This window comes from Pongo pygmaeus, chromosome 23, assembly GCF_028885625.2.
Source record: "Pongo pygmaeus isolate AG05252 chromosome 23, NHGRI_mPonPyg2-v2.0_pri, whole genome shotgun sequence".
Lineage (NCBI taxonomy): Eukaryota > Metazoa > Chordata > Mammalia > Primates > Hominidae > Pongo > Pongo pygmaeus.
In genome coordinates this window covers 41433862-41461000 of record NC_085931.1, presented here as the reverse complement: position 1 = coordinate 41461000, position 27139 = coordinate 41433862, and the positions used below count along the sequence as shown (strand labels likewise).

The 27139-nt window shown below is 50.4% G+C and overlaps 2 protein-coding genes across 5 annotated transcripts; one reads left to right on the top strand and one right to left on the bottom strand.

Moving 5' to 3' along the window:
* Window positions 1–511: 511 nt before the first annotated feature.
* On the top strand, window positions 512–22390 carry LOC129023524 (putative SEC14-like protein 6). 4 transcript variants are annotated; one of them, XM_054470322.2, is made up of 13 exons: window positions 555–624; window positions 8343–8418; window positions 12271–12393; window positions 12503–12546; window positions 13685–13744; window positions 13828–14016; window positions 14544–14639; window positions 15856–15916; window positions 16035–16118; window positions 19259–19365; window positions 19441–19580; window positions 19672–19841; window positions 20082–22384. In XM_054470322.2, exons 1-13 carry the CDS (start codon window positions 562–564, stop codon window positions 20192–20194), a joined length of 1326 nt encoding a protein of 441 aa, XP_054326297.2. In that variant the 5' UTR covers window positions 555–561; the 3' UTR covers window positions 20195–22384. The 4 variants fall into 4 exon arrangements, with proteins under 4 accessions (XP_054326299.2, XP_054326297.2, XP_054326298.2 ...); XM_054470324.2 differs by lacking the exon at window positions 12271–12393 and having other exon boundaries at window positions 512–624; window positions 20082–22390; XM_054470323.2 differs by lacking the exon at window positions 16035–16118.
* Window positions 3166–4753, bottom strand: LOC129023523 (tyrosine-protein phosphatase non-receptor type substrate 1). Its single transcript, XM_054470321.2, has one exon. It carries the CDS (start codon window positions 4675–4677, stop codon window positions 3166–3168), a length of 1512 nt encoding a protein of 503 aa, XP_054326296.2. The 5' UTR covers window positions 4678–4753.
* Window positions 22391–27139: the final 4749 nt, after the last annotated feature.

Here is a 27139-nt window from a genome sequence, read left to right as displayed (position 1 = left end):
GGCTCAGCTCAGAATTGCACATCCACCTGTTTGGGTCTGGGCCTGGGAAATTTCATCCTCAACCCTGAAGCCATATGCCTTAACATCTGGGATGAATCATGGACAGTTGCTCTGGACATGTCAGGTGGTAGACAAAGCCTGGGATGAGAGTGAAGGCATGATGACAGTGACTTTCGGGTCTCTGCTGGGGGTGAGAGATGGCTTGTCCTGGCTCAAGGAGGCATCCGATGGGACCACAGGGGTAGAGGGTAGGGGACTGAGAGGCAGGGTGAACAGCCGCCTCCATGTATGTGAAATCAGGTGGTGTCAATTTCAACATGTCATCAACGCTCCGAGGAAACATCGCTGTCCTAATTTTGCAAGTGAGGATGTGAACCCAGGGCAGGCTGAGTCCAGGGCCCCATGCCTAAGACACCTAGTAAGGAATGAGCCCCACCTGTTGCCCTGAGGCTGACAGGAAGGAGTGGGATTTCTGGGCGGTGATAAATGTGGGCGCGGCTACCAGCTGGGCAAAAGGCAGGCCACCTGGAGGGAGCCACCGAGTGAAGCCTGGACCCACTCATGGGCAGCATGAGTGGACGTGTGGGTGACCTGAGCCCATCGCAGGAGAAGTCGCTGGCCCAGGTGAGTGAAGGGAGAGATTCCTACACCACCCTCAGTTTCTCCTTCTGCCACAGGGAAGGGCAGGACTCAAGGTCCCTGGGGTTCTTCTGAACTCTCCAGCTCTGGGTCTCTTCCCAACCCTGAGGGGCTTGGTAGCCAGAGGCTACACCAGCACTAACCAATAGAAATACCACGCCACCACAAACGCAAGCCATATAGGTCATTTGAAATTTTCTTTCTTCCTTTTTTATTCTTTTTTTTTTTTTTTTTTTGAGACGGAGTTTCACTCTTATTGCCCAGGTTGGAGTGCAATGGCACAATCTTGGCTCACTGCAACTTCTGCCTTCTGGGTTCAAGCAATTCTCCTGCCTCAGCCTCCCGAGTAGCTGGGATTATAGGCGCCTGCTACCACGCCTGGCTAATTTTTGTATGTTAGTAGAGACGGGGTTTTACCACGTTGGTCAGGCTGGTCTGGAATTCCTGACCTCAGGTGATCCACTCACCTCGGCCTCCCAAAGTGCTGGGATTACAGGCATGAGCCACCATGCCCGGCCTTTTTGAAATTTTCTAGTGGCTCCATTAAAGAACTAAAAAGAGGCTGGGCGCCGTGGCTCATGCCTGTAATCCCAGCACTTTGGGAGGCTGAGGTGGGTGGATCATTTGAGGTCAGGAGTTCGAGACCAGCCTAGGCAACAGGGTGAAACCCTGTGGCAGGAGAATCGTTTGAACCCAGGAGGTGGAGGTTGCAGTGGGCCAAGATTCTGCCACTGCACTCCAGCCCGGGAGACAGAGCAAGACTATGTCTCAAAAACAAAACAAAAACAAAAACAAAACAAAACAAAAAAATCTAAAAAGAAACAATTGAAATAAATTTTAATAATGTATTAACTTCAATATATAATCTAATCAATATAAAAACGATTGGTCTGGTGCAGTAGGTCAGGCCTATAATCCCCGCACTTTGAGGCGGGAGGATCACTGGAGCCCAGGAGTTCTGGCAACATAGCAAGAACACATCTTTACAAAAAATTAAAAAAATAGCAACATAGAGAGACCCCATCTCTAAAAACAACAACAACAACAACAACAAATAACTGGGTGTGGTGGCCCATGCCTGTAGTCCCAGCTACTCCGGAGGCTGAGGTGGGAGGATGGATTGAGCCTAGGAGGTCGAGACTGCTGTGAGCCAACATCGTGCCACTGCACTCCAGCCTGGGCAACAGAGCTAGACCCTGTTTCAAAAAAAAAAAAAAATGAGTGTTTTGAGGGGATACTGGGTCTTTGGAATCCTGTGTATTTTACACTCACAGCAAACCTCAGTTGAGGATCTGTGGCTACCATATTGGACAGGGCTGGTGAAGGCTGCTGGCCTACTGGGGAGGCTGCATTGGCAGGTCACGTCCTCAGCTATGAGCTGGAGGAGGCAGGAACAGGGTGCATTTTCATCTCTAGCCTGGGAGGAGTCCCTCGAAGGTCCTTAGGGTCTTTCCTTTGTGGTCGCACATGGCAAGCTTGGGCTCCAGGAAGACTCACACAGTTCCATGAGCATGGAGGCAACGATGGGGCCTTGGAGGTCTCGATTCCTGCCATCATAGGGTTTTGCATGGGGTAGGTGGTGTATTCGGGGTGGGAGGTGCCGGGATGGGGTTCGCGGGGCAAAGAGGGGCGGCGACTGGGCGCTGGAGTGGACTTTCTTTCTTTTTTTTTTTTCACATTGCTGTTGTTTTAAGAAAAAAACAAAACAAAACACCACAGATCAAGTTTTCTAACACCTCAGTTTCAAGATTGCACGTTTCACATTTCTCAGTAATTTACAGGCACCCACAGCGAGATGTTGCTTAGTGCTAGCTGGAGGGGCAAGCTCAGGTCTAGAAGGGAGAGATGGGTCCGGGTGGAGCAACACAGTTGGGCCCCAGGGAGTCTTGGAGGGACCCGAGGAAGTGGAGGGTTTTGTCTCCAGTCCTTTGGGAGGGATCCTCTCCTCCTCCAGGACTCACGGCTCTTTAGCCTAGGGATGGGGGGAGGCCAGGACTGTTGGCAGCAACCTCACCAGGTCTGGATATGGGTTCCAGAGTTTTTTCCCGCTTTTCCATGGAAGGGGTAGTTTGATCTAAAGGGGAAATCTTCCCCACTCAAGCCCCAGTTGGGGGGGGGGTGGTGGTGGTGATGGAGGTCAGGGGAGGTGGGATTTTCTCCTCCCCACCCTGGAAGATCAGGCTTCAGAGCATCGGGGAGGCAGTCAAGGGTCTTCAAAACCCACATGGTGATGGATGGAGGCACAAGAGTTCTTGGACCCCAGGCAGTTCTGGCCACTTCCCAGGTTGGTTCCCTGGCTGGTTTGGCAACGTCAGCCTCCAGGTGTGTGGCAATGTGGGGAGAGGGGGCCGTGGCTGCTGGAGAGCCAAGGAGGGGTGGGGAGAGAAGAGCCACCCTGGCCCCTGGGTTCCAGAGCCTGCCCCGCCCCAGCCCTCCGGGAACTGGGTTGGCTGTGCTCATCATGGCGGCTCCCTGTGGGACAAGGAAGCGCGTGGAGATGGGTGCTAGAGCAAACCACCGTCCCACTCACTTCCTCGGGACCTGGATGCTGGCATACTCTGAGAAGGACGGCTGGGGCTTGGGGGCCAGCTGCTTGGGGGTCCGGTTGAGGTGGATCATGTCCAGGTCAGCATAGGTGAGGGTGTCCTCTGAGGCGGGCTGCAGGCTGGTCTGAATGCTGGCATACTCTGTGTGGTTGTTGGGCTCCGCGGCCCGGGGAGCAGGCTTCTTCCCCTTGGGCAGGTTCAGGTCCGCATATGTGATATCATTTGTGTCCTGGGTTATTTTTCTGGCATTCTTCTTGGGCTCATGTAACCTTGTAGAAGAAGTGGAGCCCTGGGTTTTCTTCTGTCTGATTCGGACGAGGTAGAGAGCCGCCATCAGTAGGGCCACCAGCAAGGTGCACACCACGCCCACCACAATATAGATGTTCTGTTCATTAGGTCCAGTGTTCTCAGTGGCGGTATTTGAGCCCTGCTCCTTCGGGTGGGCTGAGACCTTCAGGTCACGGCTTTTGCTGACCGCTGACTGCCCGTCATGCTCCACCTGGCAGGTGAGCTTCACATCATCCCTGTGGGCAGATACATTCACCAGGAGCCAGCTCATCCAGTTGTAGGTGCCATCCTTGTTCTCTGTAAGGGTTGAGGCCGTTTCTGTCCGGGACACATTTCCGTTCTCCAACCAGGTCAAGTGTAGTCTCTGGGGGTAGAATTTCGTCACCTGGCAGGTGACATTCACCTGGTTCTCTGCCCTCATGGGCTGTTGAGTAACCTCCAAGGTGGGTGGAACTTGGATAGTCTCAGACAAGTTGGCAGTCCCACGAAGAGAGTCCCCCTGCAAGGTGACATGGACCACCTCGCAGATGACTCGAGAGTGAACGTCCCCGCGGGTCAGCACCACATTGGCTGTGCTGTGGATGCTGTAGGACACGCTCCCTCCTGCGGGGTCCACGTTGGTCTGGAAGTCTGAGAGCTGATTCCCATTTTTGAACCATTTCAGGGTGATGTCTCTGGGTGAGAAGCCATGAGACTCGCAGGTGAAGCTCACTGTGTGCTCAGCTGTGGCCCTCGCTGCGGGGCCCGATACCACGGGGGCAGAGGGTTTGGCACGCACAGACAGCTCAGTGCCTGCTCCAGACTTCAACTCCACGTCAGGGCTCCCTTTCCGGAACTTCACACAGTAGTAGGTGCCGGCGTCTGCTGGGGTGATGTTACTGATGCGGATGGAAAAGTCCATGTCAGTTCTCTTCGTGAGGTCTGAAACAGTTGTTACCCGGGGGAAGTGGCCTTCTTTTTGATGGTAGATTAATTTCCGGCCTGGTCCAGCTCCTCTGAACCACTGGATGGGCCCCACAGGGTTCAGGGAGGTCACAGTGCAGTGCAGAGTGGCCGACTCTCCAGCTGCAACTGATACAGACTTCTCAGGCTGAATCACCGGCAGCTCCTCCTCACCCGCCACTCCTGACCAGGCGCAGGACGCGGGGAGCAGCAGGCAGAGCAGCGGCCCGAGGCGGCCGGGGGCCCGGCCCGCGGGCTCCATGGGCCGCGGCTGCGCCGCCCGCGAGGGCTGGAAGGCACTAGAAGCGCCGCCGGGGCTGCCCAGAGGCCGGGTCCCCGCTCCACTTTGCGCAAACTTGTTTTTCCAAGGTCAGCGCTGCGAGCTGGCTACTCCCTCCTCTTAGGATGGACTGGGGAAGTTGCGGCCGACCTCCCCTCGCCTCCGGATTCCGGCCGCGCGGCTACTCCCCGCTTCCCACTGGCGAGAGGCTGGAGGCGGCAAAGGAGTCGGGGAGTGGAGGCGCGGGGCTGGGGGGGTGTCTGCCTTTTAACTCTCCCCAAGAGGTCGTGCCTCTGAGCCCCAAAGCTGAAGGCCCCTCTTGGGGGTGGGTGCGGGCCGGAGGGGCCCGATCCTTTGAGAGCCGGGCCGAGGTGAAGGAAAAGCTGGAGTGGACTTTCTGGTAGGGTCGCGAGACGGATGGGGAGGGTCGCGGTGTGGGCAGGGCGGGGCCCAGATCCAGGCTGGGGACGGGGTCTGAGCCGGGCGTCCCCGCCCAACGCCCTGCACTTTCGCGCCCTGCCCTTAGGTGCCAAGAACAGGCACAATTTCTCCTGTGCCTGTTCTTGGTTTTCTTCCTCGAGGTAGTGTGTGTAAAGCTGTGTGTTGGTAACTTGACCCATTTCCTTAGAAAATGGCTGAATGTGTTGCTGATGTATAGCAATACCAGAAAATTTGTTTTTTGTCCATGAGAGTGAACAGGAAATTTATTTATTCATTTATTTAGAGACAGGGTCTCACTCTGTCACCTAGGCTGGAGTGTAGTGGTGAGAACATGGCTGACTGCAGCCTCAAACTCCTGGGCTCAAGCAACCCTCCCACCTCAGCCTCCTAAGTAGCGGGGACTACGGGCACGCACACCACACCCAGCTAATTTTTAACTTTTTTTTTTTTCTTTTTTGAGATGGAGTCTCGCTCTGTCACCCAGGCTGGAGTGCAGTGGTGTGATCTTGGCTCACTTCAGCCTCTGCCTACCAGGTTCAAGCGACTCTCTGCCTCAGCCTCCTGAGTAGCTGGGATCACAGGCGTGTGCTACCATACCTGGCTAATCTTTGTATTTTTAGTAGAGATGGGGTTTTGCCATGTTGGCCAGCCTAGTCTCGAACTCCTGGCCTCAAGTGATCCACCCACCTTGGCTTCCCAAAGTATTGGGATTACAGGCATGGGCTACTCCTCTCAGCCAGAACAATTTTTATTTTTCTTTGATGAAAAACAATTAAACACCATTCATACCTTAATAAAGCTGGGAGGGGAGTATGATTAAAATCTAGCTTAAGGATGAGTGTGGCATTTAGAAGTTGTGTTTCTTGGTATCCAAGAAGATGATTATAAAATAAAATTTAAAAATAAATAAAATAACAAAAATTTTTAAAAAGTTGTGTTTCTTGAATTGTATCAATCTTTTTAAAGGAAAACAAAGTATAAACAAATAAAGCTAGGGGAAAAGTCTTACAAGTTCAAGTGTGAATTCGTATCTGCTTATATCCCCGTAAAGCTGTTAGTTTTAATTTAAAAAGTTCAAGTAATCGAATTTTTTTTTTTTTTGAGATGTAGTCTCGCCTTGTTGCCCAGGCTGGAGTGCAGTGGTGCAATCTCAGCTCACTGCAGCCTCCGCTTTCTGGGTTCAAGCAATTCTTGTGCCTCAGCCTCCTGAGTAGCTTTGATTACAGGCGCCTGCCACCACACTCAGCTAATTTTTGTATTTTTAATAGAGACAGGATTTCACCGTGTTGGCAAGGCTGATCTCGAACTCCTGGCCTCAAGTGATCCGCCCGCCTTGGCCTCCCAAAGTTCTGGGATTACAGTATGAGCCACTGCACCCAGCTAATTGATCTTTTTTTTTTTTTTTTTTTTTGAGACAGGGTCTTGATTTATTGCCCAGGCTGGAGTGCAGTGACATGATCTCAGCTCACTGCAATCTTTGCCTCCTGGGCTCAAGCGATTCTCCCATCACAGCCTCCCAAGTAGCTGGGACTACAGGTGTGTGCCACCACACCTGGCTAATTATTGTATTTTTTGTAGTAATGAGGTTTCACCTTGATGCCCAGGGTGGTCTCAAACTCCTGAGCTCAAGCAATCCACCTGCCTTGGCTGGCCAAAGTGCTGGGATTACAGGTGTGAGCCACCTCACCTGGCCAAGTAATTGATCTTAATGCCCATGAGTTCAAAATACAATACTCAAAAAAGAAAAAAGAGAACAAAAAGGAGGGGCAGTGTTCTGCATCAGGAAAAGGACATTCTGCTTAGACCTGAGATAACCCTCTTAAAAGACAATTGAAGTCAGAAATTGGAATAAAAAATTGCTCATGTTGGCTAAGAAGTCGCATCACCATTTCCAGCCTCAGTTTCCTCACTTAGCAAATTGGTATAATGGCAGTGTCATGTCAGGATTCATTTAATGCTTAGCCCAAGGCCAAACACTCTCTCATATTCCTTAGACAAAGGTTATCAGTCCATTTTTAGTGGAGGTCCAAGGAAAGTCCTTTGAGGATCCATTTGGGGCCCAATGAGAATAAGACCCAGAGAGAGGGAGTGACTCAGGCAAGGCCACAGTTGGACCTGTTGACTCTTTGTCCAGTGCTCTTTTCCTTACCATATTCATCAGTGTTGGAGGCTGGCTTTAGCCTACAGTCAATTACATCCACCCAGGAGTGGCCTCTCAGCTCTCAGACACTGCAGGGTGGGCCCAGGGCCAGCTGAACTGTCCTAACCAACTCCCAGGCCAGGTCAAGCCACCCCTCACTCAGGCATGGCTGATGGGTTCCAAACCATGTCTTTACATTGAAGGCTTCTAGGTCACAGTCCATCATTTTAACCCTAACCTATCAGGTACACAGCTCAGTCCTGCTTAAGTGTGGGAGGGAACAGTCAAAGACAAAATTAAGACAAATTTAGTTTAAAGATCTCAATTATCTTTATTGCAATTCTAGAATCAGGCAACTGGCTCTGCCACTCGCTGGCTGTGTGACACTAGGCAAGTTGCTCAACCTCTCTGAGCCTCAGACTCTGTGCAATTTATCCTCCCACCTGACCTGGCCTGAAGGCTTCCTAAGGATGAAGATCAGGGCCCTAAAGAGGGCCCCTCCCTGCCCCCACATCCCTGAGTCAGGCTTGTAAACCTTCTCTGTGTTTAATCCACATTTAATTCTCTCTGATGTTTAGTGTAGTAGATTCTTTTTTTTTTTTTCGCTCTTGTCCTCCAGGCTGGAGTGCAATGGTGGGATCTTGGCTCACTGCAACCTCTGCTTCCTGGGTTTAAGGGATTCTCCTGCCTCAGCCTCCTGGGTAGCTGGGATTACAGGCATCTGCCACCACACCTGGCTAATTTTTGTATTTTTAGTAGAGATGGGGTTTCACCATGTTGGCCAGGCTGGTCTCAAACTCCTGACCTCAGGTGATCCTCCCGCCTCCGCCTCCCAAAGTGCTGGGATTACAGGCATGAGCCACTGCGCCTGGCCTGTAGTTGGTTCTTTATATCATCCCATTTCCAAGACAGAGGAAACAAACTGTTATGGCTTGACCCAGGCCCTGATCCTCCCAGCCCGAGTGGGACCTCTTCACTCAGACATCCCCTTCCTCAAGGACAGTTGAGACCTGCAGGACTGAGGGTGGTTGGCCTCTGACCCAGGTCTCTCCCTGTCTGTCCTCAGTTCCGGGAGAACATCCAAGATGTGCTGTGTGCCCTGCCCAATCCTGATGACTACTTCCTCCTGCGCTGGCTCCGAGGTAAGGATAGAGCGTGGGGCTGGGGTAGGGTCAATGGCATGAAAGAGGAGTGTATTAGGTATCTATTGAGTGTATCAAATTACTCCAAAACATAGCCATTTAAAACAACTGCAAACATTTATTATCTCTCATGATTTCTGTGGCCAGGAATTATGGAAAGGCTTAGTGGGGTGTTTCTGACTCAGGGTCTCTCATGAGGGTGCAGTCAAGATACCCATCAGGAATGCAGTCATCTGAAGGTTTGATTGGGACAGGAGGATCTGCTTCCAAGATGTGAAACATAGCTGGCAAGTCTGTGCTCGCTGCTGGCAGGAGGCTTCCGTTCTTCCTCACAGGTGCTGCTCGAGCATCCTCAGAACATGGCAGTTGGCTTCCCGCCATGAGTGATCCCAATGAGCAGGGAGGAAGTGGTGATATCTTACAATGAAGCTTTCTGAGTCACATTCCATCATTTCTTTTTTCTTTTCTTTCTTTTTTTTTTTTGTTGAGACGGAGTCTCTCTCTCTCTCTCTCTCTCTCTCTCTCTCTCTCTCTCTCTCTCACAAGGTCTCACTCTGAAGCCCAGGCTGACATCAGCTCACTGTAGCCTTGACCTCCTGGGCTCAAGCGATCCTCCCACCTCAGCCTCCTTAGTAGCTGGGACTATAAGAGCTCGCCACCATGCCTGGCTAATTTTTGTGTATATTTTTTGCAGAGACAGGGTTTCGCCGTGTTGCTCAGGCTGGTCTAGAACTCCTGGACTCCAGTAATCCACCTCCCTCAGCTTCCCAAAGTGCTGGGATTACAGGCATGAACCACCATGCCTGGCTAGGCTATCTCTCTTGATTTCCCAGGTCAGATAACAACTCAGTTTCAGTTTAGTGAGCATGGGTGACTCCATCTTGATTTTTGGTCTTGTCTATTGGGACCTAGTGCAGGAGTTTAGTACAAAGCAATGGCCTCCTATAATTTTTGTTTAGCAGAACAGGGAGTGAATACTAGGTGAGGATCACTGATGGTCATCTTGGAGGTGGCTAGTACAAGGAGTGGAAATACTTTCATATTTTGAGCACTTATTCTGTACCAGGCACCGGGTACAGCAGTTTTTATGTATTATTTCCTTTTTTTTTTTTTTTGAATCAGAGTCTCACTGTCACCCAGGCTGGAGTGCAGTGGCAGAATCTTGGCTCACTGTAACCTCCGCCTCCTGGGCTCAAGCGATTCTCCTGCCTCAGCCTCCTGAGTATTTGGGTTTACAGGTGCCCGCCACCACAACTAGCTAATTTTTGTTTTTTAGTAGAGATGGGGTTTCACCATGTTAGCGAGGCTGGTCTCGAACTCCTGACCTCAAGTGATCCACCTGCCTCAGCCTCCCAAAGTGCTGAGATTACAGGTGTGAGCCACCGCGCCCGGCCATTTATCTATTATTTTGTTTCTTCTCCTTCCCTCCTCCTCCTCCTTGTTCAACCCAATTAGGTAGGTATTATTGTTAGCTTTGTTTTTGCATTGGAGGAAGCTGTGGCTTACAAGGTTAAACCACTTGACCAAGGTCGCTATGCTAGCAGGTGACAAAGTCAGGTCAGTCTGACATTAGAGGCCAATTGCTTAACATCTTCTCATAAAAAGAGTTTGGGGACCAGGTTAGGGAAGAGGTTTGCTCTTGAGATAAGTGTCAGAATCCCAGGAATTCGAATGCACAGACAGGATTCTCAGTGGCCCTGAAAATGTGACTGTAACTCCTACACTTAGACTCCTTCCTGGGGGGTTTGTAGGGGGTAGGCGGTAGGTCTGGAGTTGGTTTCAGCTGCAGTGAGAAAACCACTATGAAACCATGTTGATCATCACACCTGCTCCTACTATTGCAGAGTACACAGGAATTCACATCCCTGAATGTTGAGCCCGGAATACTTAATCTGTGATGAATAGCCTTTGTAAAACCTGTGATGGCAACTTGCCTCGGAGCCTGGTGTGTACTTTATGTAACTTATGACAAGGCTGGGCTAGGGGTCTCACATCTGTAATCCCAACACTTTTGGAGGCTGAGGAAGGAGGATTGATTGAGTCCAGGAATTTGAGACCAGCCTGGGCAACATAGGGAGACCTCATCTCTACAAAAAAATTTTAAAACTTAGCCAGACCTGGTGGCACACCTGTGGTTCCAGCCACTCAGGAGGCTGTGGGAGAATCACTTGAGCCCAGGAGTTTGAGACTAGCCTGGACAACATGGCAAAACCCCATCTCTACAAAAAAAAAAAAAAAAAATACACAAAAAACTTAGCCAGGCGTGGTGGTGCATGCCTGTGTTCCCAGCTACTGGGGAGGCTGAGGTGGGAGGATCACTTGAGCCTGGGAAGTTGAGGTTGCCGTAAGCTATGGTTGTGCCACTGCACTCCAGCCTGGGTGACAGAGCAAAACCTTGTCTCAAAAACAAACAAACAAAAGCTATGACATAGTAGCCAACAGGGTTTCCTAGCTCATCTTTGCTCAGTACCATTTCTTCTACCTAGAATGTCCTTTAAACTGTCACCAAATCAAAAAAGAGTCCCGATTGGAGTTCCAAAGACAGGCATCTAGTCCCCGCTCTGCCTCTTACTAGCAGCATGAGACCTGGGGCCTATGGCCCCCTTCTGTTGGGCCCTCAGTTTCTTTATCTGTTTATAGGGAACAAGACTCTCTCCCCGCCGCACCAGCAGCTTTCATGGTTGTTATGATGCCCAGATGAAATCAATGTGAGAACTACTCCCCAAGGCCCTGGGGACCAGGTGAAACCACTTGGTTCTCACCAGCCAGAGGCTCTCAGTAGAAGTGCTGCTGCAAAACCAGTGAGCCAATGGACCAGGCTGACTCCTAGAAAGCTGGGTGACAGCCCAGCTGGGGCTGGGCTCGGGGCAGAGGACTGCATTGACAGCCTGCTGGGGCCGCTAGGACCTCACTCCCATTTGTTTATAACATCCACTGGGTGTTTTTCTGATTATAAAATCAGAGCCCATTTATCATGGAAAATCTGGAAGGTACAGAAAAAGAAAAACACAATGATATTTCTATAAATCACCCGTAATCTCACCATGGCCATTAGGCAACCTTATATATAATTTTTCTTTTCTTTTTTTTTTCTTTTTATAGAGACAGAGTCTCACTATGTTGCCTAGGCTGGTCTCAAACCCCTAGGCTCAAGCAATGTCACTGCAACCTCCGCCTCCTAGGTTCAAGTGATTCTCCTGCCTCAGCCTCCCAAGTAGCTGGGATTACAGGCACCCACCACCATGCCCAGCTAATTTTTGTATTTTTAGTAGAGACAGGGTTTCACCATGTTGTCCAGGCTGGTCTCGAACTCCTGACCTCAGGTGATCTGCCCACCTTGGCCTCCAAAAATTCTGGGATTATAGGCATGAGCCATAGTTCCCGGATAAGTTTGGTGATTTTTTAAAAGAGTATTAAGGGGGCTGGGCACAGTGGCTCACACCTGTAATCCCAGCATTTTGGGTGGTGAGGCGGGCGGATCATTTGAGGTAAAGAGTTTGAGACCAGCCTGACCAACATGGTGAAACCCCATCTCTACTAAAATACAAAAATTAGCCGGGCGTGGTGGTGGGTGTCTGTAATCTCAGCTACTCAGGAGACTGAGGCATGAGAATCACTTGAACCCGGGAGGCAGAGGTTGCAGTGAGCCAAGATCATGCCACTGCACTCCAGCCTGGGTGACAGAGCGAGACTCCTTCTCAAAAAAAAATTTTTTTTTAGGTAAAAATTAAAGAGTATTAAGGGCTCCTGAGGCCAAAATGTTTGTGATCTGCTGATTCAAACAATTCTCAGCCTTATGATTCTAACAGATTCTGAGGGTCTGATGTCTCAATGACTTTTCTGGAACAACAGGAAAAGGGCCCCAAGGCCCACCAAGGGGCATGCCCAGGGAATCAAGGAGCCTGTGCCAGTGTTCCTGGGTCTCCGGATACCTCAGCCATTGTGGCTCCCCGGGTCAAGAACAAGGCCCTCTGGGTAACAGGAGACAAAGCTGGCCTGGAGGGTGGGGCAGGGCCGCTCTCTCTCCAGATGCCTGGAGTGAGCCTCTAGAATTCCACAACCATAACCCTGTCTCTTGTTGCAGCTCGGAGCTTTGACCTACAGAAATCAGAGGACATGCTGAGGAAGGTGAGGTTGACCCCTCCCCCTGCCTAGCCTGGTCCTGTTTCCTATCCCAAGTCTGAGGCACAAATTTATTCATTCATTCATCCATCCATTCATTCATTCATGGAACACCCATTCATTAAGACTGGAAGGTAAACCTGGCCTGGTGCTAGGCGCTGGGGAGATTGCAGTGATGGGAAGAGAGAAAAAAGAAACCAGAGGAACAAAGAAGACAATTCCTGAGAATGGAAAGTACAACGAAGACGGCAAAACAGGGAAGGAGAGAAGAGAGGTCAGGGACATTTCAGCAGGGACATGAATGCCCAAAAGGAAGCAAGCATGTGAAGATCAGGGTGGAGGGCACAGCTCATGCAAAGGCCCTGAGGTGGGAATAAGCTGGTGTATTCTTTTTTTTTTTTTTGAGACAGTCTTGCTCTGTTGCCCAGGCTGGAGTGCAATGACGTGATCTCAGCTCACTGCAACCTCCGCCTCCCAGGTTTAAGCGATTCTCCTGCCTCAGCCTCCCAAGTAGCTGGGATTACAGGCATGCACCACCACACCCGGCTAATTTTTGTATTTTTAGTAGAGACAGGGTTTCACCATGTTGGCCAGGCTGGTCTTGAACTCCTGACCTCAGGTGATCCACCCACATTGGCCTCCCAAAATGCTGGGATTACAGGCATGAGCCACTGTGCCCGGCCTGAGCTGGTATATTCTAGGAGCACACGGAGGTCGTGTTGGAGAGAGAAATGGAAGTGATGAGGTTGCATGCTGGCCCCAACCCATCAGCCAGGCCCTGCAGGCCTTGTAGGGGGTATAGGTTTTTGCTTAAGGGCAACTGGAAGTCAGGAAGTAGAGTCTGACTCCCAGGGCAGCCATGCGGGAGGGGGCATGGGAAACATCTGGAAGGATGCAGGGGGAGACAGCTGCAGAGTGCAGGCCTCCCCTGTCCCTTTCTGGGTCTCTCCTGGCCTCTCAGATGCATGTCCCCTTCCATCCCCATCCTGTTTCCATCCCCCAGTTCTATGTCAGTGGAGCCTGGGGATGCTCTGGCAGGCCCTTAGTGATTGCAGGCAGAGGGACCTGGCCTGGTGTCCCCAGGTATCCACAGAGGTCTTTGGGACAGGCAGAATCTTCACCACCTCCTGCCGTGTCTCTGCAGCATATGGAGTTCCGGAAGCAACAAGACCTGGCCAACATCCTTGCCTGGCAGCCCCCAGAGGTGAGCATCTCTCAAACCCATGCCCTGATCCCTGGGCCCTCGGCCCTTGGCACTGAACCCCCGTCTCCTGTGTATGCATCCAGGTGGTCAGGCTGTACAACGCTAACGGCATATGTGGCCACGATGGTGAGGGCAGCCCTGTCTGGTACCACATCGTGGGAAGCCTGGACCCCAAAGGCCTCTTGCTCTCGGCCTCCAAACAGGAGTTGCTCAGGGACAGCTTCCGGAGCTGCGAGCTGCTCCTGCGGGTGTGTGAGCTGCAGAGTCAGAAGGTGTGTGGGTGCCACCCTGGGCAGCTGCAGCTGGACATAGCACCCTCACCCCCTGAGCCTCACACCCAGAATCTGCCCTCCTGGGCTCCTGGGCTCCTCAGCTCCCCCTGGTACTGTGGAGTGAATGCAGGTTCAGAGAGGCCAAGGACCCACCCAAGGCCACACAGTATGTGGCTGAACTGGGAATCATTTCTCCCCCAATTGGCCCCAAAGCCCACTCAATCCACTGGGCCACACTGCCCTCTGCAGCCTCATTGGATGAGAGGGACAGGGATTTCAGCCCCACTGGACCGAAGAGGGAACTGCAACACAGCGATTTGCCCTCCCATGGACAGACACAAAGAGGGCGGTCCTTGGGTCACTCCGGTCCTGGCATCCTGTGAGATGGCCCCTTCCCTCCCCCCATCTCCGTGCCATGCAGAGCTGAGACAAGCCAGGCCAGTGCCCTGGGCTTAGGCCCAGCCCCATCTTGGATGGGTGGGGGCAGTGACCCTCACAGGGTCTCACCCCCTGTCATTCCCTTGCAGCTGGGGAAGAAGGTGGAGAAAATCATAGCTATTTTTGATCTCGAGGGGCTGGGCCTGAGGCATCTGTGGAAGCCAGGAATAGAGCTTCTCCAGGAGGTGAGGTGACCCCGCCAGGGGCATGGGTGGGTGGTCAAATGCCTGGGTCTTTACCCTCCACTTGCTGATGTGGGGCAGGGGCGGGAGTCCTCTCTCCTCACTGCCAGGTGAGTACCCGCCCACAGGCCCTGTTTGCAGCTCTTACTTTTTTTTTGAAATGGAGTTTTGCTCTTGTTGCCCAGGCTAGAGTGCAATGGCGCGATGTTGGCTCACTACAACCTCCACCTCCCGGGTTCAAGCAATTCTTCTGCCTCAGCCTCCGGAGTACCTGCGATTACAGACATGCGCCACCATGCCTGGCTAATTTTGTATTTTTAGTAGAGATGGGGTTTCTCCATGTTGATCGGGCTGGTTTCGAACTCCCAACCTCAGGTGATCCGCCCGCCTTGGCCTCCCAAAGTGCTGGGATTACAGGCGTGAGCCACCACGCCCGGACAATATCTCAGTTTTTTTAAAAAAAACCATTCCCTATTTGCAGTGTCTCTTATAAACAAATGTAATGGGGCCCATTGGGACTAATTTGTAGGAATCAAATAACCTTTCATACAGTGTATACTTATTCTTGGCAAGAATGTTTTACTGTCTAACCAAGAATTTTAATTGGTTTATCTTATTTAAAAATTTAAAAGTAAGTAAATAAAAATAAAAAGCCATTCCTTGCAACTTTGTATATTATGCTAAAAGAAAGTCTCTCTCATTCCTGAAGCTGAACTATTGTCTGACTCACGTGGGAGGGAAACTTCAGAGTCGTGATGGGATTTTTCTTGCCTGTCATGAATAGAGTTAACCCCCCACTCATCTGTCAAGAATCTGCACTAGGCCAGGCGCAGTGGCTCACACCTGTAATCCCAGCACCTTGGGAGGCTGAGGTGGGAGGATCACTTGAGCCCAGGAGTTCAAGACCAGCCTGGGCAACATAGCAAGACCCCATCTCTAGAAAATAAAATAAGAAATAAAAAAAAACAAAACAAAAAGCATCTGCACTAGCTGCTTCAAGGAAGGTCTATGACTAGGATCCAACAAACCAGAAGTGGCAGCTTCCCTGTGTCTGGGCGGGTTCTTGGTGTCTGGGCATCAGGAGCCATTTGCATCAAAGCCTTGGATGGTTGGCATTCGAGGCCAAGGCTGTGCCCTTGGGGGCCTGGAGGGTGGGTCGAGAGGGGACGCAAGGGGACAGTGTTCAGACGCCCATCACTTCTGCCACTTGGTTCCACAGTTTTTCTCAGCACTTGAGGCAAATTACCCTGAGATCTTGAAGAGTTTAATTGTTGTGAGAGGTGAGTAAAGCAGCCCAGGATATGCATGAGTTGGGGGGACAGGGGATGTGGGGTGACCGGGTAGGCACCTGAGACCCCAGCCAGCCGCCTGAGGGAGCAGTTCTGTGCCTGGTTTCAGCCCCCAAGCTATTCGCCGTAGCCTTCAACCTGGTCAAGTCTTACATGAGTGAAGAGACACGCAGGAAGGTGGTGATTCTGGGAGGTGAGTGAGCCGTCTGGAGCCTCTTTTCCAGCCCGGATCCTGAGCTGAGGGTGGTCCTTCTCACAGATCTGATGGTTCCTGCATCCGAAGGTATTGGGCACCCAACTGGTGTTGAGGGCCCACTGCCTGGTGGGCTGCCAGGTGGGCTGCTGTGCCTGCCCCCCAGAAGGAGGAGGGGCCAGGAAGGGTCTCAGAGATTCCTGGAGGTAGCATGGGTGGAGATCCCGATTTGAGGTTAGGAGAGCTGGATTTGAGAGTTGGCCTTGCCAGTTATTGGCTGCAAGCGGATTGAGTCACTCACCTGCTCTGTCTTGGTCTTGGTTTCCTCATCTGTTTAATGGGGGGAATTAGATCTGGGTTTTTGGTGGCATACAGTGGCTCATGCCTGTAATCCCAGCACTTTGGGAGGCCGAGACAGGAAGATTGCTTGAGCTCAGGAGTTGGAGACTAGCTTGGGAAACATAATGAGACCCTGTCTCTACAATAAATAAATAAATTAGCCAGGCATGGTGGTGCACACCTATAGTCCCAGCAACTCTGGAAGCTGATGTGGGAGGATTACCGGAGGCCAGGAGGTTGAGGCAACAGTAAGCTGAGAGCACGCCACTGAACTCCAGCTTGAGTGACAGAGTGAGACCCTATCTCAAAAAAAAAAAAAAAAAAAAGAGGCCAAGCGCGGTGGCTCACACCTGTAATCCCAGCACTTCGGGAGGCTGAGGTGGGTGGATCATGAGGTCTGGAGTTCAAGACCAGCCTGGACAATATGGTGAAACCCCGTCTCTACTAAAAATAAAAAAATTAGCCAGGCGTGGTGGCAGGAGCCTGTAATCCCAGCTACTCGGGAGGCTGAGGCAGAGAACTGCTTGAACCTGGGAAGCGGAGGTTGCAGTGAGCTGAGATCGCGCCAGTGCACTCCAGCCTGGGCGACAGAGCTAGACTTCATCTCAAAAAAAAAAAAAAAGAAATCTAGGTTTTCCAAATTATATAAGTAATACAGTTTAGAAATTTGTAAAGTACAGAAATATATAAGGAAGGGGGGAATATCCTGTCACCCAGCGAACTACAATTAACACTATCTTTTTCAGATAAATATATTTTCCAAAAAAAAGGGTTCATACCATACGTATACCCTTTTGTAACTGCTTATCATATGATAATCATTTTCCCATTTTAGTAAAGTCCTAAATTCAGGTTGTTTGTATTATTTTTATTATTAGGAACAAATGAGTAGTGACGATCCTTATAGATAACCTTTGTACACATCCACAATTTTTTCCATAGGATAAAATCCTAGAAATGGGAGATTTTTATCCCCCAAAGGAAAATGCACGTTAGGACTTTTTTTTTTTTTTTTTGGAGACAGGGTCTCACTCTGCTGCCCAGGCTGGAGTACAGTGGCATGATCTTGGCTCACTGCAGCCTCAACCTACAGGGCTCAAGCAATCCTCCCACTTCAGCCTCCCAAGTAGTTGGGACTATAGGCGTGACCACACCTGGCTACATGTTAGGACTTTTGATAACTTTTTCAGTGTAGCGCTCACACAGATTGCAGAGTTTAACTCCACCAACTGTGTGTGAATGTGCCCATTTTCCCAAACTCTTGCCAAGGTTGGACATTAATAATTTAAAATATTCTTGCCTTTTTTATAATGGAAAATGATGTTTATTATTATTTTACATTGGGTTATTTGGTTCTTTTATTACTCGTGAGGTTGGACATTTTCTTTATAATAATTGACTATTTTAATTTGTTGTTTATTGCCTTGTGTCTCATGATCATTTTCTAGGAAAGTATTTTTTATGCCATTAATTTATAAATACTCTTTGCATATTAAACACCTTGTCCTTTCCTGCTATGGAGGCTGACAACATGGGAGGATCACTTAAGTCCATATATATAGATATGTGTGTGTATATATGTATATATTTGAGATATATACATATATATATGAAATATATATATTTATTTCAGAGATAAGGTCTCTCTGTGTTGCCCAGGCTGGAGCACAGTGGCATGATCATAGCTCACTCCAGCCTCAACCTCCTGGGCTCTAGCGATCCTCCTGCCTCAGCCTCCTGAGTAGCTGGCACTATAGATGCACACTACCACACGTGGCAAATTTATTGTTATTTTTTGTAGAGTCATGTCTTACTATGTTACCCAGACTAGTCTCAAACTCTTAGCCTCAAGCAGTCCTCCTGCCTGGGCCTCCTGAAGTGCTGGAATTACAGGCGTGAGCCACCATGTCTGGCCCTTTCCGGTCATATTTGTGGCATTTTGGCCAGTTCATAGTTTGCCTATTATCTAATTTTTGACTTAGTGTTATTTATTTATTTATTTATGAGATGGGGTTTCACTCTGTTGCCCAGGCTGGAGTACAGTGGCGTGATCTCGGCTCACTGCAACCTCTGCCTCCCGGGCTCAAGCAATTCTCCCTTCTCAGCCTTCCAAGTAGCTAGGACCACAGGAGTGCACCACCATGCCTAGCCTAGTGTTATGTTTTTATGCCAAATTGGGGAGCTTTTCCTTTGATTTTTCCACCGCTTTCATGCTTACACGGTCCTTCTCTCTCCGAGGGTACTGGGTGTCCACCTCTGTTTTCGTCTACTTTGTTCCTGCAATGCCCATGTCCCTTTGTGGAACATCCTTGGCCATCTCAGAGCAGCTTGTGGGGAACTGACCCGAGCTTGGCCCTGCAACTCTGAGGGTGCTGGAGCCCTGGGAGCTGAGGGCAGTATCTGACCAGAAGGCTGAGTTCAGTCTCTAAGGGAAAATGAAGCCCAGGTCATAGCCTGCCTGACCTCAACCCCAGGCTCCAGGAGTTGCTGGTCTGAGTTCCTATGAACGTGGCCAATGGGCCAACACCTGGACAGATGTGGGGGCAGGGCCTGCAGGGGCAGTAAGAGAGGGGCAGGCCTGAGACAGGACCTAGTCAACACAGCACATGCTGAGCCCCAGGACAAGACCTAGGGCCACTCGGCTTCCCTCTTCCGGGACAGGACTGCTCTAGGCAATGGAGTGGCAAAAGCGCGCCAGGGAGGGAGAGCAGCTGGCCAAAGGACAGATCTGGGCTCAGCTCCCTCTGCCCTCTGTTGAGTCTCCTGAGTCCCCTTGGATTCCCTCTCTTGCTCCCACGCAGACAACTGGAAGCAGGAGCTGACAAAATTCATCAGCCCCGACCAGCTGCCCATGGAGTTTGGGGGGACCATGACTGACCCCGATGGCAACCCCAAGTGCCTGACCAAGGTACAGGGTGCCCAGAGGATGGGGAAGGAGAGGAGAAGCTGTGATCTAGTGCCCACACACCCCCTTCACCCACAGATCAACTACGGGGGTGAGGTGCCCAAGAGCTACTACCTGTGCAAGCAGGTGAGCCTGCAGTATGAGCACACAGTGTCCGTGGGCCGCGGTTCCTCCCTGCAGGTGGAGAACGAGATCCTGTTCCCGGGCTGTGTGCTCAGGTAGGGATGGCAGCCACTCCACACCTGGGCACATCTGGGAGGGGCCTGGAGCCCAGGCAGGGGGTCGCCAATGGGGCTCTGTACACTGCAGGTGGCAGTTTGCTTCAGATGGTGGGGACATCGGCTTTGGAGTTTTCCTGAAGACCAAGATGGGGGAGCGGCAGAGGGCTAGGGAGATGACGGAGGTGCTGCCCAGCCAGCGCTACAACGCCCACATGGTGCCTGAGGATGGGAGCCTCACCTGCCTCAAGGCTGGCAGCTGTAAGAGTTGGCAGAGATGGCTCCACCTGGAGCTGGGGGCTAGTGGGAGGGTGCTGCAATGTGCATCCATGTCCTACCAGGTGAGGGCCCTTGGTTCTGGTGGGCACAGTGTGAGGCTGGCTCTGGACTCTCAGCTGTGGCAATGGTTCCCTGGTCTGGGTACCCACGCGGAGATTTACCACCATGGAAGTCAGAGTCCCAGGTGGGGCATCTTGTCTGAATGTCTGTTCCTCACTGCAGATGTCCTGAGGTTTGACAACACCTACAGCCTGGTTCATTCTAAACGCATCAGCTACACCGTGGAGGTACTGCTCCCAGACCAAACTTTCATGGAGAAGATGGAGAAATTCTAGGTGAACCTCATGGTCCCCACACCCTCCTCTTTGATCTCTGAATCCACGATGAGTTCACAGCCTTCCCTGGCCAGACCCTGTTCAACCTCTCAGGAACAGGGATTCTACAACAGCAGGTCACAGCCTATGCATCACAGCTGGCCCACTCCTCAGGAACGGCTGGGACAGTGTCCTAGTGGTGGCCCGATGGTCACAGCAAAGCAACACAGACACTCCATCCCCACTATGACCTGCTGTGACCTCAAGCTCAGCAAAAACCCCAGGCTTTTTTCTATCAACCAATACCAAGAAATAAGTTACTCTTCTAAAATATAGTATTAGGCCAGCCATGGTGGCTCATACCTGTAATCCCAGCACTTTGGGAAGCCAAGGTGGGCAGATCATTTGAGGTCAGGAGTTTGAGACCAGCCTGGCCAACATGGTGAAACCCTCATCTCAACTAAAAATACAAAAATTAGCCAGGTGTGATGGTGCCTGCTTGTAATTCCAGCTACTTGGGAGGCTGAGGCAGGAGAGTCGCCTGAACTTGGGAGGCAGAGGTTGCAGTGAGCCGAAATCATGCCACTGCACTCCAGTCTGGGTACAGAGTGAGATTCCATCTCAAAAAAATAAAATAAAATAGTATTAATAGGAAATTTGAAATATAGTATAGCTGACAGATCAGGAAATAATTACCACTGAAAAGATAGTTTATTACTCACAGTTCCCAAGAGGAGGGGCCACTGCGCCATAGGGGGAAGAGGAGGGGTGCCCAGGGAAGCATCAGGGCCGAACATGACCCACATGAGACAGAAAAACTCTGGACAAAGCAACTTTACTTTTATGATGATTTCTGCAGGAAGGAACTGGTGAGGCAGGGTAAGCAGGCTTAAGATTTGCTAGTTTGAATAATTTCAGCAGGCTCCGTGGAATAGGGGCTGTCACTAGCTGTCTGGTATCTTGCCCTGGGGTGATTACAGCAGGTGGATAGTGGCCTGGAGTGTGAGAATCTGATAAACGAGGTAGTTGGAATATGGTTTATATCAGTTGGTTTGCATTCAGAAAGTGCATTTGTGGGCAAGTTGCTATATCTCTAGGAGAGGCAGGCCCTCCAGGGTTAGCAAAACCTCAGATGTTAAAGCATGCAGAAAATAAAAGACGTGGTTCAAATAGTTCCCTAGCAAGCAGTTGTGCAATGCTGCTCTGAATGGAAATCCAACCTCACAGTTTCCCATCTAGAAAGAATTTTAAACTCTTTATTCTGTCTTCCACATACATGTTCCCTCCCACTGTTATAGCATCTGAGAATCTGCTTGAGCTCTGGATCTTCATCCAATCTCCTGATTAAGATTTCAAACTGGCCAGGCACACTGGCTCACACCTGTAATCCCAGCACTTTGGGAGGCTGAGGCATGTGGATTGCTTGAGGCCAGGAGTTTGAGACCAGCCTGGACAACATGGTGAAACCCCGTCTCTATGAAACATACACAAATTAGCCGGGTGTGGTGGCGGCAAGTGACTGCAGTCCCAGCTACTTGGGAGGCTGAGGTGGGAGGATCTCTGGAACCCAGGAGGCGGAGGTTGCAGTGAGTTGAGATTGCACCACTGCACTCCAGCCTAGGAAACAGAGCAAGACCCTGTCTTTAAAAAAAAAATTCAGACTGAGCCTCACAGTAGGACACTAGGTGGGTGTCAGCCCACAGTCCTACTAGAACGCTGTCCTGCGATCAGGCCTCTTTGGGTCTGGCTATGCCGTCAGCTGAGATTCTGCCCAAGATCCTGTCACTCACATGTTGTCCCAGCTTGTTCTCAATGTGGCAGCCCCAACTGACAGACAAAGTTCTTCCCTAATTGCCTACTTTACAGGAATCCTGTCCAAAAATGGAAACACGGGCATTCAGTAGCCCTTGCTCTCCCTCAGCCCCTCCCCTGACAGCCACTGATCTATTCTTCATCCGTACACTTTTGATTTTTTCCAGAGTGTCATATAAATGGAATCGTGCAATATTTAGCCTTTTGATTCTGGCTTTCTTTAGTCAGCATAATGCCTCTGAGATTTATTCACTTTGTTGCATGTGTTAATATTTAGCTGCTTTTCGTTGCTGAGTAATATACCACTGTATGGATGGAGCACGCTGTGTTTATCCCTTCCCTTGTTAAAGGCTGGTTGAGTTGCTTCCAGTTTGGGGGCGATTATGAATAAAGCTGTTGTAAGCATTCGTGTACAGGTTTTTTTGTGATCCTAAATTTTCACTTCTCTAGGGTATAAATACCCGGGAGGAGAATTCCTGCTGGGACCTATGGGAAGGGTACATTTAATGTCATGGGAAATGGACAACCTGTTTTGCACAGAAGTTGCACCATTTTCCCAAAAGCAGCATGTAAGCATTCCAGTTGCTTCCCATCCTTGTCTGGTGCTGTTAGTTATTCTGATATTAACTATTCGAATAGGCCTGTGGTAATGTGGTTTTATTTTTATTTATTTATTTTATTTTATTTTATTTTTTTGAGATGGAGTTTCACTCTTGTTGCCCAGGCTAGAGTGCAATGGCATGATCTTGGCTCACTGTAACCTCCACCTCCCGGGTTCGAACAATTCTGCCTCAGCCTCCCGAGTAGCTGGGATTACAGGTGCCTGCCACCACACCAGCTAATTTTTGTATTTTTAATAGAGACAGGGTTTCACCATGTTGGCCAGGCTGAGCTCGAACTCCTGACCTCAGGGGATCCACCCACCTCAGCCTCCCAAAGTGCTGGGATTACAGGCATGAGCCACCATGCCCGGCCAATGTGGTTTTAATTTACATCGCTTCAATGACTAGTAGTGCTGAGCATCTTTTCATGAACATGAAAAAGGCATGGTCGACTGGGCATAGTGGCTCACACCTGTAATTCCAGCTCTTCGGGAGGCTGAGGTGGGAGGACCATTTGAGCCGAGGAGTTCTCTGTCTCTGTAAAAAGAAAGAAAAAGGAAAGGAAAGGAAAGGAAAGGGGAAGGGGAAGGGGAAAGGGAGAAAAGAAGGAAGGAAAGGGAAGAGAGAAGGAAGGAAGGGAAAGAAAAGGAAGAAGAAGGAGGAGGAGGAGAAGAGGAAGAAACAGAGGAAGAGGAGGAGAGGGAGAGAGAGAGAGAGAGAAAGAAAGAAAGAGAAAGAAAGAAAAGAGAAAGGAAAAGAAAAGAAAGAAGAAAGAAGGAAAGAAAGAAGGAAGGAAAGAAAGAAAGAAAAGAAAAGAAAGGAGGAAAGAAGGAAGGAAGGAAAGAAGAAAGAGAAAGAAAGAAAGAAAGAAAAAGAAAGAAAGAAAGAAAAGAAAAGGCAGGCATGGTGTGTGAGATGAGACAGGCTCAAGTTCAAGTGCTGTTTCTGGCACTCACTGCCTGGCTTTGGCCAGTGATCAGACCTCTCTGAGCCTCCATTTCCTCATTGGCAAATGGGTGAGATAGCATCTGCCTCATAGAGTGGTTGCTATAGGATAAAGGAGATTCCGCAGGCACCAGCAAGCCTCCAGGGGAAGGCAGCTGCTATTGGGAGCTGATAACTAGTGTTAGAGCTCACCAGGGAGCCACGCTGCACTGTCCCACAAGCTTCCTCCATGCATCTTGGTCCCATCTTCCTGTGCTTGCCCTGGCTGCCCAACAGGCCCCTGTTAGGTGCCCCCAGTTCTGATCTCCAGGTGCACTCTGGGCCCAATGCCCTCCCTGCATCTCCTCCCATCTGGCTGCCAGCTCCACCTGCAGTGTGGGCCAGCCCTGTCCCTAGTCTCTTGCATGTCAACCTCAGAGACTGCCTTATGCCTGCCCCAGAATTCAACCTTCCCACCTGCCCTGTTTCTGGACTTCTCTTAATTCACCGGATAGTTCCAAGGGTGCCTGTTCTTTCCAGGCCATGTAAGACTGGCTCCTCATCTCACCCTGTAGAAACCCCTTGTCCAGATTCAGGGCATGTGTCTGTTCTCTGTGGCCTTTGTGTAGCTGCTGGTTCCATACCTATTGGCTTCCACTGCTGTTAGCTTGTGAACTTATATGACTTTCCATGGACTCTTCCTTTTTTATATTTTTATTTTTTAGAGCCAGGGCCTCGTTCTGTCACCCAGGCTGGAGTGCAGGAGCATGATCATAGCTCACTGCAGCCTTGAACCCCTGGGCTTGAACGATCTTCCCACCTCAGCCTGCCAAGTAGCTGGGACTACAGGTGCACACCACCATGCCCAGTTAATTTTTTAATTTTTTGTAGAGACAGGGTCTCACTCAGTTGCCCAGGCTGGTTTCTAACTCCTGGCCTCAAGTGATCCTCCTGCCTCAGTCTCCCAAAGTAGTCCACACCCAGCCAGACTATTCCCTTTGAATGGTGTGTGCATGTGGGAGAATCACGGGTGTGATACTAAATCAATGGTTTAGTATCCATCAAAGTTCAATAAGCACTGTGGAGAGGTGACACAAATGGCAGCTGCCCATGTGGGCCCTGGGCATTGGGTAAACCATCTTCATCTTTCAGTATACACATTCCGTGGCTGGGCACGACCTTGGCCATGGTGATGATAACTCTAGCAGCTGGGCAGGCAGCCCCTTGTGCATACTCCAGCTTGGTAGCAGCCCCCACCAAAGGGAGAGGGAGGCCTGGGTCTCTGCTCTGGAAGAACAGATGGGCCCTTGATTAGGAGCTAGGTGGGCTGCTGGCCTGAAAAGCCTCTTGGTAGCTGAAGCCTCGGTGGTTCCCACAGGGCCTCCTGACATTTACCATCTAGAGTTCTCCACTAACAACCTCCAGCTCTGGGCTGGTGCACAGCATGGAGTAGCTATTGCATAACAAATGATTTAATGAATGAGTGAATGAATGAATGAGTAATGTCAAATTCCTCTGGCTCGGCTGAGCACGAGGCTCTGATGAATTGAGGGACACTCTGCTAAGGGATTCATCTTCTGCACCACACCCCCCCAGGGCCCCCTGTCTGACCCACAGCCCCTTGGGCCTTGGCCTCAGGCTGGCTGCCAACGACAGCCACTGGGAGCCGGACCCTCATGTCCCATGGCTGGTGCTCAGCAGGCAGCAATTTCCTGGGCCAGCCTAACCACCACAGCAGGACTTTGTGGCTGAGCCTCCAACAATTCAGGCTTCAGGGAACTCCTAGTCCCCTTTCCAAGAATAGGGGGAGACTGGTGTGGCTCTCCCATGGCTGGGAGGATCACGCTGCAGCTCCTGCCTTATCAGGCGTTTTCCATCCAGCCCTTCATCCTGCCTCCCCCAACCCCACTCCTGAAATTAACCTTGCCCTCTGAGGGCCTCTTCCTTCCAGTCTTTCTGTACCTTGTCACTGAGTGCGTCCTGTCAAAAGGAGCAGGCAGGCTGGGCGTGGTGGCTTATGCCTGTAATCCCAGCACTTTGGGAGGCTGAGGTGGGTGGATCACCTGAGGTCAGCAGTTTGAGACCAGCCTGGCCAACATGATGAAACCCCTTCTCTACTAAAAAATACAAAAAATTAGCCAGGTGTGGTGGCGCGTGCCTATAATCCCAGCTACTTGGGAGGCTGAGGCAGGAGAATTGCTTGAACGTGGGAGGTGGAGGTTGCAGTGAGCCAAGATCACGCTGCTGCACTCCAGCCTGGGCAGAGCGAGACTCCATCTCAAAAAAAAAAAAAAAAAAAAAAAAAAAAAAAAAAAAAAAGCAGGCTGAGCCCCTTGGGGTCTGTGTGCTGATATTGTCCCAACAGGGTGACCAAGGGTGGGAAGACGCAGGAACTCCAGGGTGCTAGATTCTTTTTCTTTTTCTTTCTTTCTTTTTTTTTTTGAGATGGAGTCTCACTCTGTTGCCCAGGCTGGAGTGCAGTGGCGTGATCTTGGCTCACTGCAATCTCCACCTCCCAGGTTCAAGCAATTCTCCTGCCTCAGCCTCCCGAGTAGCCGGGATTATAGGCATGCGCCATCACACCCAGCTAATTTTTATATTTTTTAGTAGACATGAGTTTTCACCATATTGGCCAGGCTGGTCTTGAACTCCTGACCGCAAGTGATCCACCCACCTCTGCCTCCCAAAGTGCTGGGATTATAGGCATGAGCCTCTGCACCCGGCCATGCTTCTGCTTTCAAGAAAAAAGTTTAGCAGTTCCTCAGAAGTTAAACAGACCCAGTAAAAATTCCACTCCTGAGGACATGTTCAAAAGATGGTAGGATGGCCCCAGTCTCCCCTTTAAAATGCCCACTTCTGAAGGTTTGCAATTATAAATCCTCTCTCTGCCCCTTTCAGATGCAAACTTTCCACCACTCAAAACTGTCTCTAAAAGGATCTGAGAGGCCAAGCATGGTGGCTCACGCCTCTAATCCCAGCACATTGGGAGGCCTAGGTGGGAGGATCTCTTGAGGCCAGGAGTTCAAGAACAGCCTGGGCAACACAGCAATACCCCGACTCTGCAAAAAAATAAAAATTAGCAGGGCATGGTGATGTGCGCCTGTAGTCCTAGCTACTTGGGAGGCTGAGGTGGGAGGATCAGCCTGGGTGACAGAGCGAGATTCTGCCTCAAAAAAAAAAAAAAAAAAAAGTCTCCGGTTTTTTGTTTCAGTGAAGTTGAGTTGAGCTGATGTTGGGCTGTCTTTCCTATTACAATGGTTATTACTGAATAGTTTGTCTCCATTGCCTTTAATTAGTGTTTGGCTTTGTTTATCTTTGACACTAGCAAATTGGACAGTGCGGATATATAGGATGTATCTATCATTGTGGAAAATTCTGTATAACCTGATGATATCGGCCAGGCATGGTAGCTCATGCCTGTAATCCTAGCACTTTGGGAGGCTGAGGAGGGGGGGATTGTTTGAGGCCAGGAGCTTGAGATCAACCTGAGCAACATAGCAAGACTCCCCCTCCCCCCACCAACTCTACGGAAAATGAAAGACAATTAGCCAGGCATGGTGGTGCATGCCAGTAGTCCTGGCTACTCAGGAGGCTGAGGTGGGAGGATCACTTGAGCCCTGGAGCTTCA

Excerpts from the sequence above, each read along its gene's own strand:
- LOC129023524 (XM_054470322.2), top strand. The coding sequence starts at position 562 with ATGGGCAGCATGAGTGGACGTGTGGGTGACCTGAGCCCATCGCAGGAG. Across the intron at positions 15,917-16,034 it reads GAGTTTAATTGTTGTGAGAG|CCCCCAAGCTATTCGCCGTA; the intron begins GTGAGTAAAGCA and ends GCCTGGTTTCAG. Across the intron at positions 19,366-19,440 it reads ACCCCAAGTGCCTGACCAAG|ATCAACTACGGGGGTGAGGT; the intron begins GTACAGGGTGCC and ends CTTCACCCACAG.
- LOC129023523 (XM_054470321.2), bottom strand. The coding sequence starts at position 4,677 with ATGGAGCCCGCGGGCCGGGCCCCCGGCCGCCTCGGGCCGCTGCTCTGC.